The 15,701-nt window shown below is 35.7% G+C and overlaps 1 protein-coding gene and 1 long non-coding RNA gene across 7 annotated transcripts; one reads left to right on the top strand and one right to left on the bottom strand.

The window, feature by feature from the left end:
- The first annotated feature begins 242 nt into the window (after window positions 1-242).
- LOC145228673 (uncharacterized) lies at window positions 243-9,439 on the top strand. Of its 6 annotated transcripts, none has more exons than XR_013860153.1 (8): window positions 243-402; window positions 2,001-2,086; window positions 2,937-3,032; window positions 6,330-6,416; window positions 6,730-6,795; window positions 7,659-7,748; window positions 7,808-7,892; window positions 8,378-9,439. It is a non-coding gene; the product is annotated as an uncharacterized LOC145228673 (long non-coding RNA). The 6 variants fall into 5 exon arrangements; XR_013860151.1 differs by having other exon boundaries at window positions 7,483-7,748; XR_013860152.1 differs by having other exon boundaries at window positions 391-445; window positions 7,483-7,748.
- LOC145228722 (uncharacterized) lies at window positions 8,970-15,468 on the bottom strand. The gene is made up of 5 exons (XM_080093964.1): window positions 13,134-15,468; window positions 12,790-12,893; window positions 12,629-12,725; window positions 12,470-12,566; window positions 8,970-9,102 (listed from the first exon to the last, which is right to left on the bottom strand). The coding sequence occupies exons 1-5, from the start codon at window positions 13,492-13,494 to the stop codon at window positions 8,970-8,972; spliced, it is 792 nt and encodes a 263-aa protein (XP_079950090.1). The 5' UTR covers window positions 13,495-15,468.
- Window positions 15,469-15,701: the final 233 nt, after the last annotated feature.

The raw sequence follows: 15,701 nt of genomic DNA, 5'->3' as shown, positions 1-15,701 counted from the left end.
GGGGATTACCCGTGAAAAATCTCTTACCATTATTTGCCAACAATAAAATTGAAGACGAATTAATCCGCATCGGTTCCGACTGGTTCAGTAAACTGTATTTCAGAAAACAGGTTGTGCTGTATTTGTTACTGTGTTATTGTTGTTACGGTATTTGTAGCGAAAAATGATGTGAAACAAAATTATTTATTCACCTTTTTTTTGTGTATTAAATAATTGTTACTTATTTTCTTTTCCACAGCTACCCATTGAACAAAAAATAGGTTAGTTTTTACTGATCCTAATCTATATTGCAAGAACTCTACTATGTTGGATAAATCGTGGATTAAGCCAAATGTCTCTGCTCTGCACATATGGATTTAATACTTATGTGAAGCCATCTCAACTTTCTGACACTGTTTTGAGGTAAACAACTTACCATGTTAGTTTTTAACTGTTTTTAGAAAAGGTATGTTCATATTTTTCTACTTAACCTGTGTTAAAACATTAAGTTTTGACCATAAGGTCTCATCAGTACAGCTGGTGGCAAGAGATTGCCTAGTTCACTTCAGTTAAAATATTTGGTTTGTTATTTTGTTGGTCATTGGCATCTAGTTTTTTTGATATTTTGTCCCAGGGTTATGTCACGAACTTTGAAGTAGACAGGTGGTATGTTGCTGCTCAAATACCACAACTTATATATGTAGATTGGTTCTTATACATTTAAATATTTTTTAATGATAATGGGCCTGTTGACGTTATTTGGTTCATTACATACGACTTGCAGTTCATTAGGCTGAATATTTACTTTCGCAAAACTTGGATTGATGTTGCCATTTCCAATGAAAAATTGCATTTGTCACTTCAAATAAAGGGCATTCAGCAATATACATTACTTTACTTTGCATTCTACGTAATGAGTAACACAGTCTGATACTTAAATTGGATGCTAGAATGATTTTAAGCTCTAGGTAAGGGACAGTGGGCCTCAGTGTTAAAACTGCTGATGGTTTCCTAGCTTGGTAATGACAGTATTGTTAACCTGTAAACACACATATACTTTATTTTACTGTGAGCTTTTGTAACCTTCATATTGGTTTATCAAATTGTCAATTGTGACATAACAGGGCTAAAGTGAGAAATTCATTGTGCTCAAAATCTGAAATGAGTTTGTTATTGAAATTTCTCACTGAGTGCTAGTTGCTCCAGGTTCAATGCATCAAACTGTATTTGCATCAAACCAAAGTCAAATGTGACAAATTTGTCCTTTTGGGCATGCCATATATAGCTGCTATCTCATGTAGTTATCAGTATGTTTTCAAATCCTATTGTGGCCATCACAAAAATAAGGACTGCATTTTTATTGGTTCCGTTAAGATTTAATGTTTGAAAAAATGCAAAACATATAAAGGCCTACAGTCATAGGTGCCAACTTTGAAATGTTTTTAGATATATATATAAGCATTTTTACTACCAGGGTCTTCTGCTACTATTACAAATGAAAATGATTGCTTGTTTGTGTGCAATAATGCCACTTTGAATATCACCAAAAAAATGTTTGCTTTAAACCATTTTGCAATTGTTTAAATTCCAAAACTGCTTCAGGCTGTTTTATAATTGTAATGAATGTGAACAATTCATTGGCTGTGAGACAATCGCCGATTAAAACAATGGTGTTCGTTATGTATTGGTTTGTCAATACATTGTTAGCTGTGTATTGTACATGACAAAACGTAGTCCTATTCTCAGGTATAAGGCATACTCAAATAATGGGAGAGGCTTACCCATTAGATATTCACCCATTTGATAGGGCTATTTTCTTGTTGGTATAGAGTTGCAAGGTTTTTGGTTATTTTGTATCACAATGAAATATGTTGCATATATTTGGCGACAGCTGTAATATATATATAATGTTGGTCTACGAGGGCAGAGGGAGAATTTAGTGTTATATTCCACACCTTATCATACAAACATTTGTAAATCTCTGTCACTCATTCACATATACATCTTTTTATATGACGCAGGTTCCTCGACAAAATGTTTCATCAATGCAATTCACGCAGTGTATCCATGGAATTGCAACAACGCAATGTTTCTCCTACATGTGCAGGTATGTAGATAGAGCAGGGATGCACAACCTTTTAGCTATATATGCCCACATGCACATCACAGGTCCCTATTTCAACAAGGGCCACCAGTGGTTTTTGTGTAAATTACAGTTTTAAGGAAATGATATTTATTCCATAATATCCCATTCACTGTGCATAAAAGTACAGATTGTTGTGTAATTGCATCCACTTCTAGCAGTTTTTCACATCACTATTTACATTGTTACATGTTAAGACTGTGGATTGCTTTTAAACAACATGCATACAAACAGTCTAGCCGCTCGGTTCCTATATCTTCTAAGCATGCAATATGTATATTTTTGAGCCCCTAAAATTTGTTACTAAAGAAGCAAAAGTCACAAAGGCAATTGTATCAATACATGGTTTATTGTGTCACAGTAGTCGGTATGTACATTTTAAAAGATGCTCTGGTTGCAACAATTTTTATCCATAAGGGACAAGCTGCTGTATTGCCACATTTTGTTAAACTCTAGCTTATAGTAAAGCATTGAATTAAAGGGATTCAAAATTCATCGTGGCTTTCTAGCAAGCTTGTAAAGAACAACTGTAACTTATATTTTAATATCTGTCATAGTGTCAAATTGAATTTAGGATTTTATTTACTTTTTGTAGAAAAATATTGTAATCTTTGCTTATCTGATATTGTCTTCTTTGCCTTGTAAAATATTAACAAGTTTTATTGTTAAACAGGTAATAAACTTCCTTGTTTGGTCAGTTCTTGGATCACTGCCAACTTTTGGCATCTCTGACCCATTTGGATTACCTTCACCTGAATGTTATATAACTTGTCAATACAAAATTTAAGTTTCTTCATCACCATATTCGTTCCAGTGCCACAGAAAAAGCTTTTTATGGAGGTAGTCGAGAATCTGTGGATGTTACCAAAATAACAACAATAAACAAATCAGTGGACGGACTGCAAAAAAGGTTAATATTGATTAATTATTTGTGGGTTGTGAAACATAACAGTCATTAAGCTTCATGAGATTATGTTTTTCATCTGCTGGTGCATCAGGTTTTTTGAAAAGTTTCAGACAGAATATTTCCAATTTCACATGACAGATGAAAATTAAGACTTAAAACAGTAAAACGAAAACAACAAAGAGATCTGTTTAATCACAGTCCTGTAAATCTTGGTTAAAAATGTTATCGGTCTGCAAGCTCAACAAAGTTGAAAAAACAATGTATTGGAATCTATTTTGGTGTTTTATACACACATTATAATTTAATATGTTTAATTTTAGAACTTGATCGAAACTGAAACTACCATTGGAGGGATGTGTTGAGAAACTGATGGAGAGATGTGAATGTTTGTTACAACTGTTTTGTTGCTCTGATGGTCGACTTGGTTATCAAACACATACAGAATTTATGGGAGAAAAGTCATCAGGATGTACTCGACTGATTCTGTTGTTTAGGTGAGCATTTTTTTACATATTTAAGCTCTAAAAACTCTAATGAAGCATTTGTACCATTTAGTTTGCAAACATGAGGTATGTTTAGAATAAGGTTCAATATTCACTTTCTAAGCCTGGAACTCTACTTTTGAAGCCCAGGCATTTGTTGTGGTATTTTAGCTATAAAACATAAGTTGACTCAGCAAAAATAAGTATCTTGTGAAACACTTTTAATAGAGATAATCAGTAAAATGAAGGGCCATGTCATTTAAACCTGTTTATATCCACTTGAGTAATGTAAAAGATTGATAAAAAGGTATTTTTGCTATAATTGTTGCAATGCTTAGGTTTTCCATCTGCTTCGATCCTTTGATGCTTTGCTGGAAAAGAGTGGAGTAGATCATGAAGAGATTAATATTAAACCACAAACAACCCAATTGGCAAATTCAGAAGAAACAAAACATCTATGGACTGGTTTTTGCTGAGGTAGGATTTTCTCATTTGTGTGTGATAGGTAATAGGGCAAGTAAGAGTAAAATGTTTTGAGAAATGACAGCTTCCATCAAAACTGAGGTAAAATATACTGATCTGTGTTAGTAAATGTATTTGCAACACACAAACAAATTTATGTCAGGCCTTGAAGCATGTTGTTCCAATCTCTAATAAAAAATTGATTCTTATCCTGTATATGGTAGATATATAAATTGATGTGGTTGCTACATGCTTCAGTATGCTCGACAACATTTTATTCTATGATCAGCAATACATTGAAGCAGTAGTTGGTATATAAAACATCTCTCTTTAAAAACATATGGTGTTGGAAGTTTATGTGCTTTTTGTTTTTTATTCACTTAATGCTTTTGCCTCCAGTTTAACATAAGCCATTAATTTTTCTAGACTTAAAGTAATTTTCTAGACTAAAAATTACTATCAAGTAAGCAAGAGGCAATTTTTGAGTAAATGTTCGAATTAATTCCAGCATTGTCATGCACAACTGCATTTCGTCACCAAGCTATAAAACATAAGATGACTCAGCAAAAATGAGTATTTAGTGACACAACTTAAAATATCTTGCTGCGTATACTTTGATAATTAGATTTACACTAAATATTGTGGAGTTTATTCAAGTTTGTTTACATTCTTAAAGGTTCCCAAGATAGAGGAAGTGATTGGTTCGCCGCCTGGAAGTCCTGCTGCACAACAAGCGACCCCAGTAGATAAACAGACAGACTCTATAAACCCTGTAAGAGTGCAGCATACAAGGCAGGCTCCCACATCACAGGTCCCTATTTAACAACGTCCACCATTGTGCCAATGGTTTTGTATGTAAATTACAAGTTAAAGAAATAGAATTGTCTCCCAATATCCCATTCACTGGTGCATAAAAGTACAGATTGGTGTCTAATTTTTCCAAAGTTTTAACATAACCACTTGCTTCTGACAGTTTGTCACATCACTATTTACATTGGTAACATGTTAAGACTATGGATTGTTTTTAAACAACATGCATACAAACAGTCTAGCAGCTAGGCTCCAATATCTTCTAAACTTGTAGTATGTATATTTTTAAGTCCCTGAGAAGCAGCCAAAAGCAACAAAAGGAATTGCATCTATACATGGTCTATTATATTTATATCACAGTTGCCAGTATGTACATTTTAAAAGATGCTCTGACTGCATAAACTTTTATCTTGACAGGGACAAGCTGCTGTAATGCCACATTTTGTGAAACTCTAACTTATAGTAAAGCATTGTTTTAAAACACACAATAAAATTTATCTTTAATTATGTTTAGACTTTGACGGAAACTGAAACTAGCATTGGAGGGATGTGTTGAGAAACTAAAGGAGAAGGATGGACTCGACTGATTCTGTTTTAGATGAGCAATTTTTAACATATTTTCTCACTTGCTATATTGTGGGTTTGTTATTGGTTTATGGGTTTGTTATTGGTATGTACATATATACTGTTTTATTGCATTAGGATTATGGATTTCAAACTAGCATTCATTGAGAAAAACATTAATGGATAATTACTAATTTCTTCAGAAGAAAATTTAGAAGAAACAAAATATCCATGGACTGTTTTTTTGTTTTTCTTTGAGGTAGGATTTTCTCATTTGTGTGTGATAGGTAATAAAGACAAGTAAGAGTAAAATGTTTTGAGAAATGACAGCTTCCATCAAAACTGAGATAAAGATATCGTGATCTGTGTTAGTTAATGTAATTGCAACACACAAACACATTCATGTCAGGTCTAAGCATGTTGTTGCAAACCTGTGATAAAATATTGATTCTTATCCTGTATATGGTAGATATATATTTCATGTGGTTGCTACATGCTTCAGTCTTAATATTCTGGACAACAACTTATTCAATGATCAGCAATACATTGAAGCAGTAGTTGGTGTATAAAACATTCTTCTTTGAAAACATATCATGTAGGAAGTTTATGTGCTTTTTGCTTTTTATTCACTTAACACTTTTGTCTCCAATTTACCATAAGCCACTATTTTTTTCTGCACTTGAAAGAGACGTAGCCCCATGCATCTTAAATTACTATAAAGTAGCACTTTCCATGTAAAGTTTTGTTTCGTTCAGTTGGGGCTGATTTTGGTAGAAAATTAATTAAAATTGGACTTTGTCATGCACAACTGCATTTGGTCATCAGATGACTCAGCAAAAATGTGTATTTAGTGACACAATTTAAAAATTCTCTTTCTACATATAGTTTGATAATTCTGATAATAATCACTGTAGCTAAACACCAGATATTTTTGGAGTTAATTTGGTTAATGTGTTTTTTTTAAGTTAGTTTATTTGTGTAGATTTCCAAGATGGAGGAAGTGGTTGGTTCGCCGCCTGGAAGTCCTGCTGCACAACAAGCGACCCCAGCAGATAAACAGACAGACTCTGTAAGTTTGAAGACGTTCATTGCTTTGACAAATTGCACAGTTTTGCGGAGTGACGTTTCCCCAAATTGGCTTCGCCAGTTCGAGGTAGCCAACGTGATTTAACTTTCTGTTGGCGCGGCTGATTCGCGGCATATAAACGAAATGCAAACTCGCTTTCGTCCTGCAACCGCAAATGCACTTGATTTATTCTTGGCTAAAGTTTAAAGAACACGTCATGATTCTGACGTCACCAGCTTACGATTGGTTGAAAGTCTTGGTTCGTTGTTTTAATAATTTTTTTTAAAATTATTTTACCAGTCATTTTGTTTTTTAGGCGATACAGTGAAATTGATTCGACATTTGCTAACTAAAGATTCCAGCGATCGAGCAGGCTCAAAAGGTATTTTAAAATAAAGTACAACTTGGCATTATTTATCAGGGATAGTTACCGAGCACCGCGGTTTTTGATGATCGGTACTCGACACAAAATCCTCTGAACATCGTATAATGATAAGTCTGAGTTTAGATAAAGTTATGTTTACAATCTATTAGCATATAAGTATTAATTTCTTGAAACAAGCAACCGGTATACAATGATCACATATGTGGGAGTTGTTTGTGTTTAGCATCATAACAAGTAACGGCAAATCAGCGTTAGTAACAAAATCGCTGAAGTTTATAATAGTTTAGTAATTTATTCAGCTTCAAGCAAGTTAAGTGGAGAAAATATTTGCAACACAAACGCAATTCTGTGATTTACGTTGGAAAAGCCTTTTCAAAAAAAGGCTACGTCTCAAGAAAAATGGCGTATTTTTTTTTGCTTTTTCTTACGACCCCACACGCATGCCTTCCCTGCAAACAACTCGTGACCCCCTTTGGCGGCCGTGGGCCCGCTTTGAGAACCGCTGCAATAGGGAAACATGAGATGGTTTATCAAACAAAACAATTTCGGTCTTTTACATCACAATATACCTGAATATTTGTGCCAATTTCTTACATTTTAACCAATGTTTTAATTCCAACATTGTCCAACCATAACGTGGGAAATACGTTTGTCACCTCACAAACTTATTCTCATTTTCCGAAGATATCCGGAGCAATCCGATGTTTTCCGATCTTTCCTGGCACGATTTGTTGTTCGTTCCTCAATCCGAGAGATAAAAGACATGTGCTACGTTGGTACGGAAGTCAACCACAGCACACGCGCCACTTCCGTTGCCATGACGACCGAGTTAGAAATAACGGTTCACCGTTTGTTGCTAGGACAACCGAGGAAAAAAGGAAGTTACCATGGCAACGGTGTGAGAAGCAAATCGTGCTTTGCATTTGTTTCCATGACAAAAGAGTGACAAAGTAGGTTTCAACTTTCGTAACCATGGCAACAACGTGACTCAACTTTTCTCTGTTACTAGGGCAACCGATTGAAGGTGACTCGACATCTAACTATAGTTTCCATGGCGATTTCTAACTTTGCCAGCGCTACGTCATTTGTGTGCAGTAAGTTGAAATTTTCTTAACTTCTGCTTATTCTGTCTTTGCTATCTAAAATGGAAAGCTCGTAACACAATTTAACACTTGCTGATTAAGCCGTGTATTGTATTCACAAAATCAAATCAAGGTTTTTAATGCACAATTTTTACACATGTTTTAATTGTTACTAATAATACCACGGTTTATCTGCACATTTTTTTAACATTCAAATTAATTTGCACGAAATTCAGTTAAATAACTTTTGGAGAAAAAAACTTCGTTGTTTTTTTGTTACATCCTAATCACTAACGGTTAAAAAGTAGAATTAAGCGAATTTTAAGATCAGCAACATTTACACTTAATTCAACAGGGTAATTGTATTTACATAATTTACACCGATACGGGAAAATTAATAAAAGTCCGTGTTTTTATCTTTGGAAGAGAAATGTTGATTTTATTCGCATTTAAACATCATCGTTGATTCTTTAATCGCTTCATATTCTCCTTTCCAGTGATACCAGATCATGTTGTGGCCGTAACCTCCTGATCTTCCCCATTCAGCGTTGAGTTTAGAATGGGAACAACCATCATACCACCATCCACCGTCATCGCCGAAATAAAGTGCACAGTTGACTCCACTCCTCCTGTGTCACAATGTAATATTCCAATAAAACTTAACCTCGATACAAACTGCACAAACACATGGTGGAATATTTAATCGTGTATTTCAACCAATAGCGCCATTACTTATCAGTTGTGACGTCACACAGGCTGTTTTGATGGTTTTATGACGTCACACACTTACTACCCAAATGAATTTATTTTTGGATTTTTTTGATTTTTTTAATAAACGGTTTTTAAAAAGATTATTAAACATACGAGTGAGTCGTTTACTCAGTTTTTTTTTAAAATTAAACAAAAATTAATTTGCATTTTGATCATTGTATTTTTCCTGTAGTTTATATGTTTTCTGTGTAATTAATTTTGCACAATTGTTTTTGTCTTGCAATGTGACGTCATAAAAGAAATTTGCAATGTAACAAAAAAATCTTGTTCGTTTGACAATGCGGAAATATTTTTTATACTTATGAACATAAACTGTATTTACCGATCATTATCCCGATCTTTGGTGGTGAATTGCCTTCCGTTGCTATATGCCAAACTGTCACCAGCCGTTCCACTGAAGCCAGAAACATGTAAACGATAATTGTCTGATTCGTCGTCGATTGCAAACGAACTGCGAAAACAAAACACATTGTTGGTGTTTTTCTGTTTATTTTGGGTGTCCCAGGACACACTTTTCGCTTTCCTTTATGTTTTTGTTTTTAGTTTAACGCTGGGAGTCGACCCGGAACTGAACCCGAACCCGCGAACCGGTTTGAGCGGTTAAATTCAATAAACCTGAACCGAACCGAACCGGTAAAAACGCAGCCTGTATTATTTTTTGTAATCGCCACCAGAATTTTTATTGATTTCAAACAATGTACTGAAGCTTTATGTCGAAGATGGATTCGTTTCTTATGCGGAAAAGTTTGATCCAAGGGAAACTATGCAGCCTAAAACCTGCCACGGCACGTCCTACCTTTCGTTTTGTGTTAACCAGGTGTTTAATGCAAGCGGTAGATGATGGCGAATTACCTTTTTGTTTGCTGATAGAATATTTAGATCGTTTGTAGCTTTGTTTAAAATACATTGCTTAAATTTGAAATATGATAAACGACACGTTAATGGAGGGGTGGGCAAAGTTCATGCGGCCCGTCAAATGTTTGTAAATTTAAAAGAGAAAGCAAACGCTAAATGGTATTATGAGCACAGGCGTAGAGTTTTCAAAAATACCAGAGTGGGACTCGCCCATACCTATACCATGTTTAGTATCTGTACCCATACGATTAGATACTTTTACATGCCTATAGGTTCTGCCAAAGTATTTTGCTGATAGTTACTTCACACCATTTCTTCGTTCTGTTTCAAAAACAAATGTGCGTAAACTGAATAGACGATTTGCCGAATCAACGATTTTTACGATGATTTAGTTTTGATATTTTGTTACAGCGGAGAATAAAAGCAAAAGCGATTTACGTTTTCAAATCCAGCCTACTTTGCACTGTTGACGCCAAAACTTTGGTCACTTTGGATCAAGTTTAGGCCGTGGCAGTACTTCGCAAACGGACGTTACCCGCACAACACCTAAAGATGGATACAGAAGGAACTTTTATTGTTTACTGTTGGCGCAAGAAACTTAAAAAAATACTTCGTGTAGCCTACGTTGCAATAAATGCCTGTTCATTTTATAACAATTGCAATTAATGCGTTTCAACCAATGTCTGTACGACCAATGAAGTTGCAACAAACGTATTTGTATTTAGCTGGAAACATGCTATGTTTATATTTTGGTTAATATACTATGCGGCCCCATAAAATTGAGAACTTTTGAATGCGGCCCTTGTACTGAAAAGTTTGCCCACCCCTGTACTAAATAATACGCAAGATAGGCGCTACAGGGCGTTTCAAAAATGACGAATTATAGGTGGAACTAAGTTAATGAAAACGGAATTTAAACCGGTTTACAAACCGCAAACCGAACTCCAAAAAAAGTGAACCCGAACCTGAACCCGTATAACAAGCGGTTCCACTCCCTGTTTTAAACCAATTTAAATTTTCACATGTTACAAAAATGTATCTTAAGTTGTGGATTGTAAAACTTGTAATGCGCTAAAAAAAATTAACAAAGTAGATTTGATGCTCATTGTTTGTTTCAAAATGTTAGGCAAGGCCCTGGAGAGCAATAACATGTCCTGGTACAACGCATTTTATGGGCTCTACTCGCACACTAGTCGGAACTAGATTGGCCCGTATTTGTATTAAAAGAGAATCAAAATGATATACTGGAGAACTACACCAACACTTGGCGACTTCATAGAAACAATACAAGTTTACACGTAACTGTTCATTTTAGTTTTTGTATTTATGACCCCATTGGACTGTCATGGGTCCTGGCGCGGAGCACCGGTTGCACCCGTATCTCGTAGGGGCTGATTTCAGGCCAATCGGTTCAGTGATGACTTTTACAAAACCTGATTGTTTTTTTTTTACTTGCAAAATAGAAAACGATTTCCAGTTGTGAAAACAAAAGAATAGTTGGAATATGTTTGCTCGAGGTGCTTAGAGTGGAAAAACTCAAATGTAATTTTCCTTGCAAATTAAAATACATTCGTTTTGGAAACAAACATTTCAGGGCCGTGTAGTTATTGAACAGACAAATAACGGGATAATCATTAATAAATTAAAACATAGGATAATTTCAAAGATTCGTTCTGCAAAGGAAAGGTTTTAAATTGATGACTAAAACGTAATTTAATTTCTCTACTTGGTTTTCACTGTTTTAATTTTTTTACAACTTTACATGACGGTTTACTTAACATGTTTTGTACAAAGACTTGTTTGCGAAATAACAATGATTTCGAATGTGAAATGATTTCACAAAGGATATAGATGATGGAATTTTGTCCTTTGAAAAGCTCTTCTGGCAAATGTGATTTTATTCCGACGTTTCGACGTCCTTTACAGGACGTCTTCATCAGGGTAAATAACACTGAATGCGACTAGTACAGTGCACGATAAACAAAGGAAAAAAACCCTGATGAAGACGACCTGTATAGGACGTCGAAACGTCGGAATAAAAATACATTTGCCAGAAGAGCTCTTTAAACTTGATACTATGTCTGGCAGCAATAGCTTATATATTGAATTTTGTCCTTGTTGCAACAAAACTTTATGGGGCGAACTGACCAGAAGGTTTGTTGTTTGTGGACCAAAGATATAAAAACGATAATGTTTGAAAATAATAAAGCGATATTAGTTGTTGCTTAGTTTGAAAGATTGCGTGGCAACCATTAACCAGAATATACACGTTTTACGTCTAAAATTTGTGTTTGTAAAACCGAATATTTGTTAATCAATTCGCACACCGCTTATTCGGTATACCTCTACCTTTTAGCAGTAATATGGTGAACTGATTATAAGCGGCTCCAAAAAAATCGTGAAAAACTTTGACATCATTTTTGATGCATTACTTATGCGAGTAGCTTACATATTTTCTGTGATAAAGACGAAACTGTGAAACAGACCGGCCGTGAATTTTAGTCAATAATTCCCTAGGTGGTAGCGCCTCCTTGCGACGAAATAAGCTAATTTTTTTATTTCATTAATCTTGCAATAACTTTTATTGCTTAAAATTGGCTGTTTTGTGAAGACCGGTCCGGGATAAAATTTGAGTATCAATGCCGGTCTACAGCGCAAAAAGGTTGCCGACCCCTGGTCTGGCACACATATTTCCACTGACAGTGGGTTATAAAGGTAAAATGTATTTTTACTTTTTTAAATAAGGTATTTTTCAACAAAACATTTTTTCTTCAATACAGATATATTTGATTTTTTTTGACGGGGTTCGAACCCGATCAAGTTTTTTTTACATCTGTATGTGGGTCTCGACCACTCGGCCGAGTTCCTGCCCAATTTGAAGTTCGGTTGTCACAATAACCTATCACATGGCAAAGTTGTAGCGCCACCATATGGCCATGTAATTTTATTAATAGAAATCATACCTGTACTGTGCGTAAGCCGTTGCGGCATCAAAACCTGTCATATTTACTTTCAGTTTGCAGTTCTGTCCACTGGTCAACTCGTGAATTTCATCCAAACCTGGGTTGTTTAAAGTTTTCGTCAAATTCAATTTACGCGTTTAAACAAAATTATTTGTTCACCGAGCCAGAATTCTCCTTCCATGTTTCCGAATCCATCTTTATATTCCTGCCAGGTTCGGTTAAAATCCACACTTCCGTTAAATCGTCGTTGAAAAACCTGTCATGCAGGAAATATACGGTTGTTGTAATTCTCCGTAGGCCCTACATGTTGTTTGATTTACCGTCCAGCCTTCGTCACAGACCGCTTTCTTGTTGTCACGTAATCGCTGGTAACCGTTCACTGACGACGTAGAGCAGTTGACAGCAGGTAGTACATTTTCAATTTCTGGAAAATTGAAGCAAACACATAAAACGAAAAAGCCAACTTGTGCAAAACCGATTGGAAGCTTTTTTTAGGATTGCGTAGCTGACTTAAGCTTCTCATGTTTTATATCTTTTCGCAAAAATAACAATCGACAATTTAGAAATTGAAAACCAATGATAATCAAACGTATTAAAATATATGAAAGACAAATAGATAAATACAGAACCAATACAATACAATTAAATCATAAAACAGTTTTACCTCGAAGTCTTTCTCTCATTTCTCGCTTGAAATCTTCCAAGTCTAAGGCTTCTCCTTTTTGCCCAACAGCCCCTTTATCGCCTTTTAACCCGGGAAATCCCCGTAAACCCACTTCGCCGGGCGGCCCAACATCGCCTTTTAGCCCTACGGCGCCGATATCCCCTTTTTGTCCGGTAAATCCCCTAGGTCCCATTTTTCCTGGTGGCCCAGCGACGCCCTTTTCACTCCTCCCACTAATCAGACTCCCAGGTGTGACAGTGACGTCATCACCACACACTGGAACCGTGACGTAACTGCATTGCTGCTGTCCACTGACCAGTGACGTATAATACAGGAAAATTGCTGTCAGTTGTAACAACATGTTTGTAAATTTATTTTGTCTCCTGCTAAAGGAAATAATAAAAACAAGCTCAAAAGGTATTTGTCTGTGTTAAACATTCAAAACAACTGAATATGTCACTCTGTAGCTTCGAAAAAATGTTTTACCAAGCAAAGTTTGCAACTGGGCACTTTCAATCACAAGTTTTAACATAATACTTTACAAAATTACAGCGATTACAAAATAAAGTGTTTTTGATTATTTATTTTGCATTATTAATATTTTTCAATGTCAGAAGAGAAAGAAAAGTCGAGAAAACTTCTATTATTGTGAAGATTTTGGGCAAAACGAGGCTGTTTTGCCTTAAAGTTTGTGTTGATTAGTACTCGACTCATGTTTTACGGCAGGGAATCAACGAATGTGTTTGGTTTCTTCGCGTCACAGGGTTAACGTTGTTTGCGAGTTAAAAAGTTGTGTTAATGAAGAGCGATTTTTTGTATGACGTCATTAGAATGTATGATGACGTCATATACGAAGTTTAGTCTCGCTACAATGAATATTTCGCAAAATGGCGTTTTTCTGAAGGCCTGTATAATTGTTTGATGACGTCACAGTGACGCCATTATGTGTGTGACGTATCCGAAGTCTGATGTACTTCGTTGTATGTGGATATTGTTAGGTTACGTCATAAGGTAAGGAAGTATTGCGTTTGGTCAAGATTGTTTGGGAATAAAGCGATCATTCATGCTGTGCTGTTTTGTTGGCGCACAAAGTCAGGCCCCTTAGTTGTCAAAGGCAGCGCAATAATATTCAATTTTAATGTAAAATGTGACTGATTAATGTGGATTTATTTTAAGGACTGTATGTAGGCTACTGTTTTGCTAATTAATGTGTGATTGTCGCTATGACATCATAATGTGTACGTATGGCTTATGTATGTTATTTATGGTTTACAGAAAAACCGTTGCCGTCGCTGCTGACGTTGTGGTCTTGGTTGTAATTCGCCAGCGTTGCCTTTTATTGCTCAACAAGAACATTCGTTGCACATGCAAGGGTGGGTCGTCTCGCAAGACATCAGGCTGTAGGGCAGGCGCGTTTTCAAAGGGGTCATCTGGTGTTGCGAACGGCGCACGGCCAGGCTGCGCACCTAGCTGTCGTTACAACAAATGTTGTTAGGCTTTCTCGTATATGGCTGCAAATGAACTTTTACATAGGTACGCCTTTAGTTTGTCCGTGGTATAGTCACGAGAAGTCAGACAATTTAATTGAAAAACAATTTCCCGCTAGCTAGTGCGTGTATGCAACAGGTGGAGCGGGTTAATATACGACCACGGGGTAATGTTTGTCAGCCGCTGTGACATAATAGGCTTGTTTGTTAGGTTTTTGTGTTTCGTTTTTTCCCTTTTAATACACTTTGTTGTTATCATTCAAATCAGACTTGAATACATTCTATGCGTTATGTCTTGTTTTGTTTAACTGTTTTATTTCTGTGTTTCGTCGTCAATTTCTGTTCTTTGCACAACAATGTTTTCTCGATTGTTCACTGACTTCTGTATTTTGGGTTAATTTAATTATTTATACGTTGCCCATACACTTACCACGTTGAATGTTAATTTATTTTGTGCCTGATTGGCAGTTATTGCTTAAATTTGTTTAATTTAACTTGGTTTAAAAACTGGTGGCCAAAAGTAGTTGTGTTTGCTAACGTCGCCATTTTAGGTTCGGCGCGGTCTTGCGCGTTTTCGTTACATGTCGTATCGAGTGTCGACACTCTTTTTTGTGGAGGGGCTTGTGTTAAACAACTATTACGTCACATGCGCTCTACGCCGTGCGTGCGCGTGTGTGTATGGTGCAATGGCCCCTTACTTTTGCTAACATAGTGCTTGGTTTCAAACGTTTGCTTTAATGATGATTGTATATTACACATCCTGTTGTTGTTATCGTGTTATCTATGTTTTTAATTTATTTTGTTTGCTTTAAACCAAGCAAGTTATGGTAATTGCTTCATTTTTTGAAACGGTAAAGGAATTTAAAAGTCGACCAGAAATTATTAAAATCGGAATATTGCATTGAAAACTTACCAAGAAGAAGATGAGTCAAAACAGAGAGCCCAACAATATTTCCAGTTAACTCATTATAATACAACCACTCTTAAATAAAAGGTGGAACAAAGTAGCATGCCCTTGCTCAGTCAACGCCTGTTGGTATTATAAACTATATCTAATGAAATATTATCATTTAGGCATCCA

Source organism: Phallusia mammillata, chromosome 5, assembly GCF_965637545.1.
Source record: "Phallusia mammillata chromosome 5, kaPhaMamm4.hap1.1, whole genome shotgun sequence".
Taxonomy (NCBI): Eukaryota; Metazoa; Chordata; class Ascidiacea; order Phlebobranchia; family Ascidiidae; genus Phallusia; species Phallusia mammillata.
Note: the sequence above shows the minus strand (reverse complement) of the source record. Positions and strands in the feature narration are given on the sequence as shown.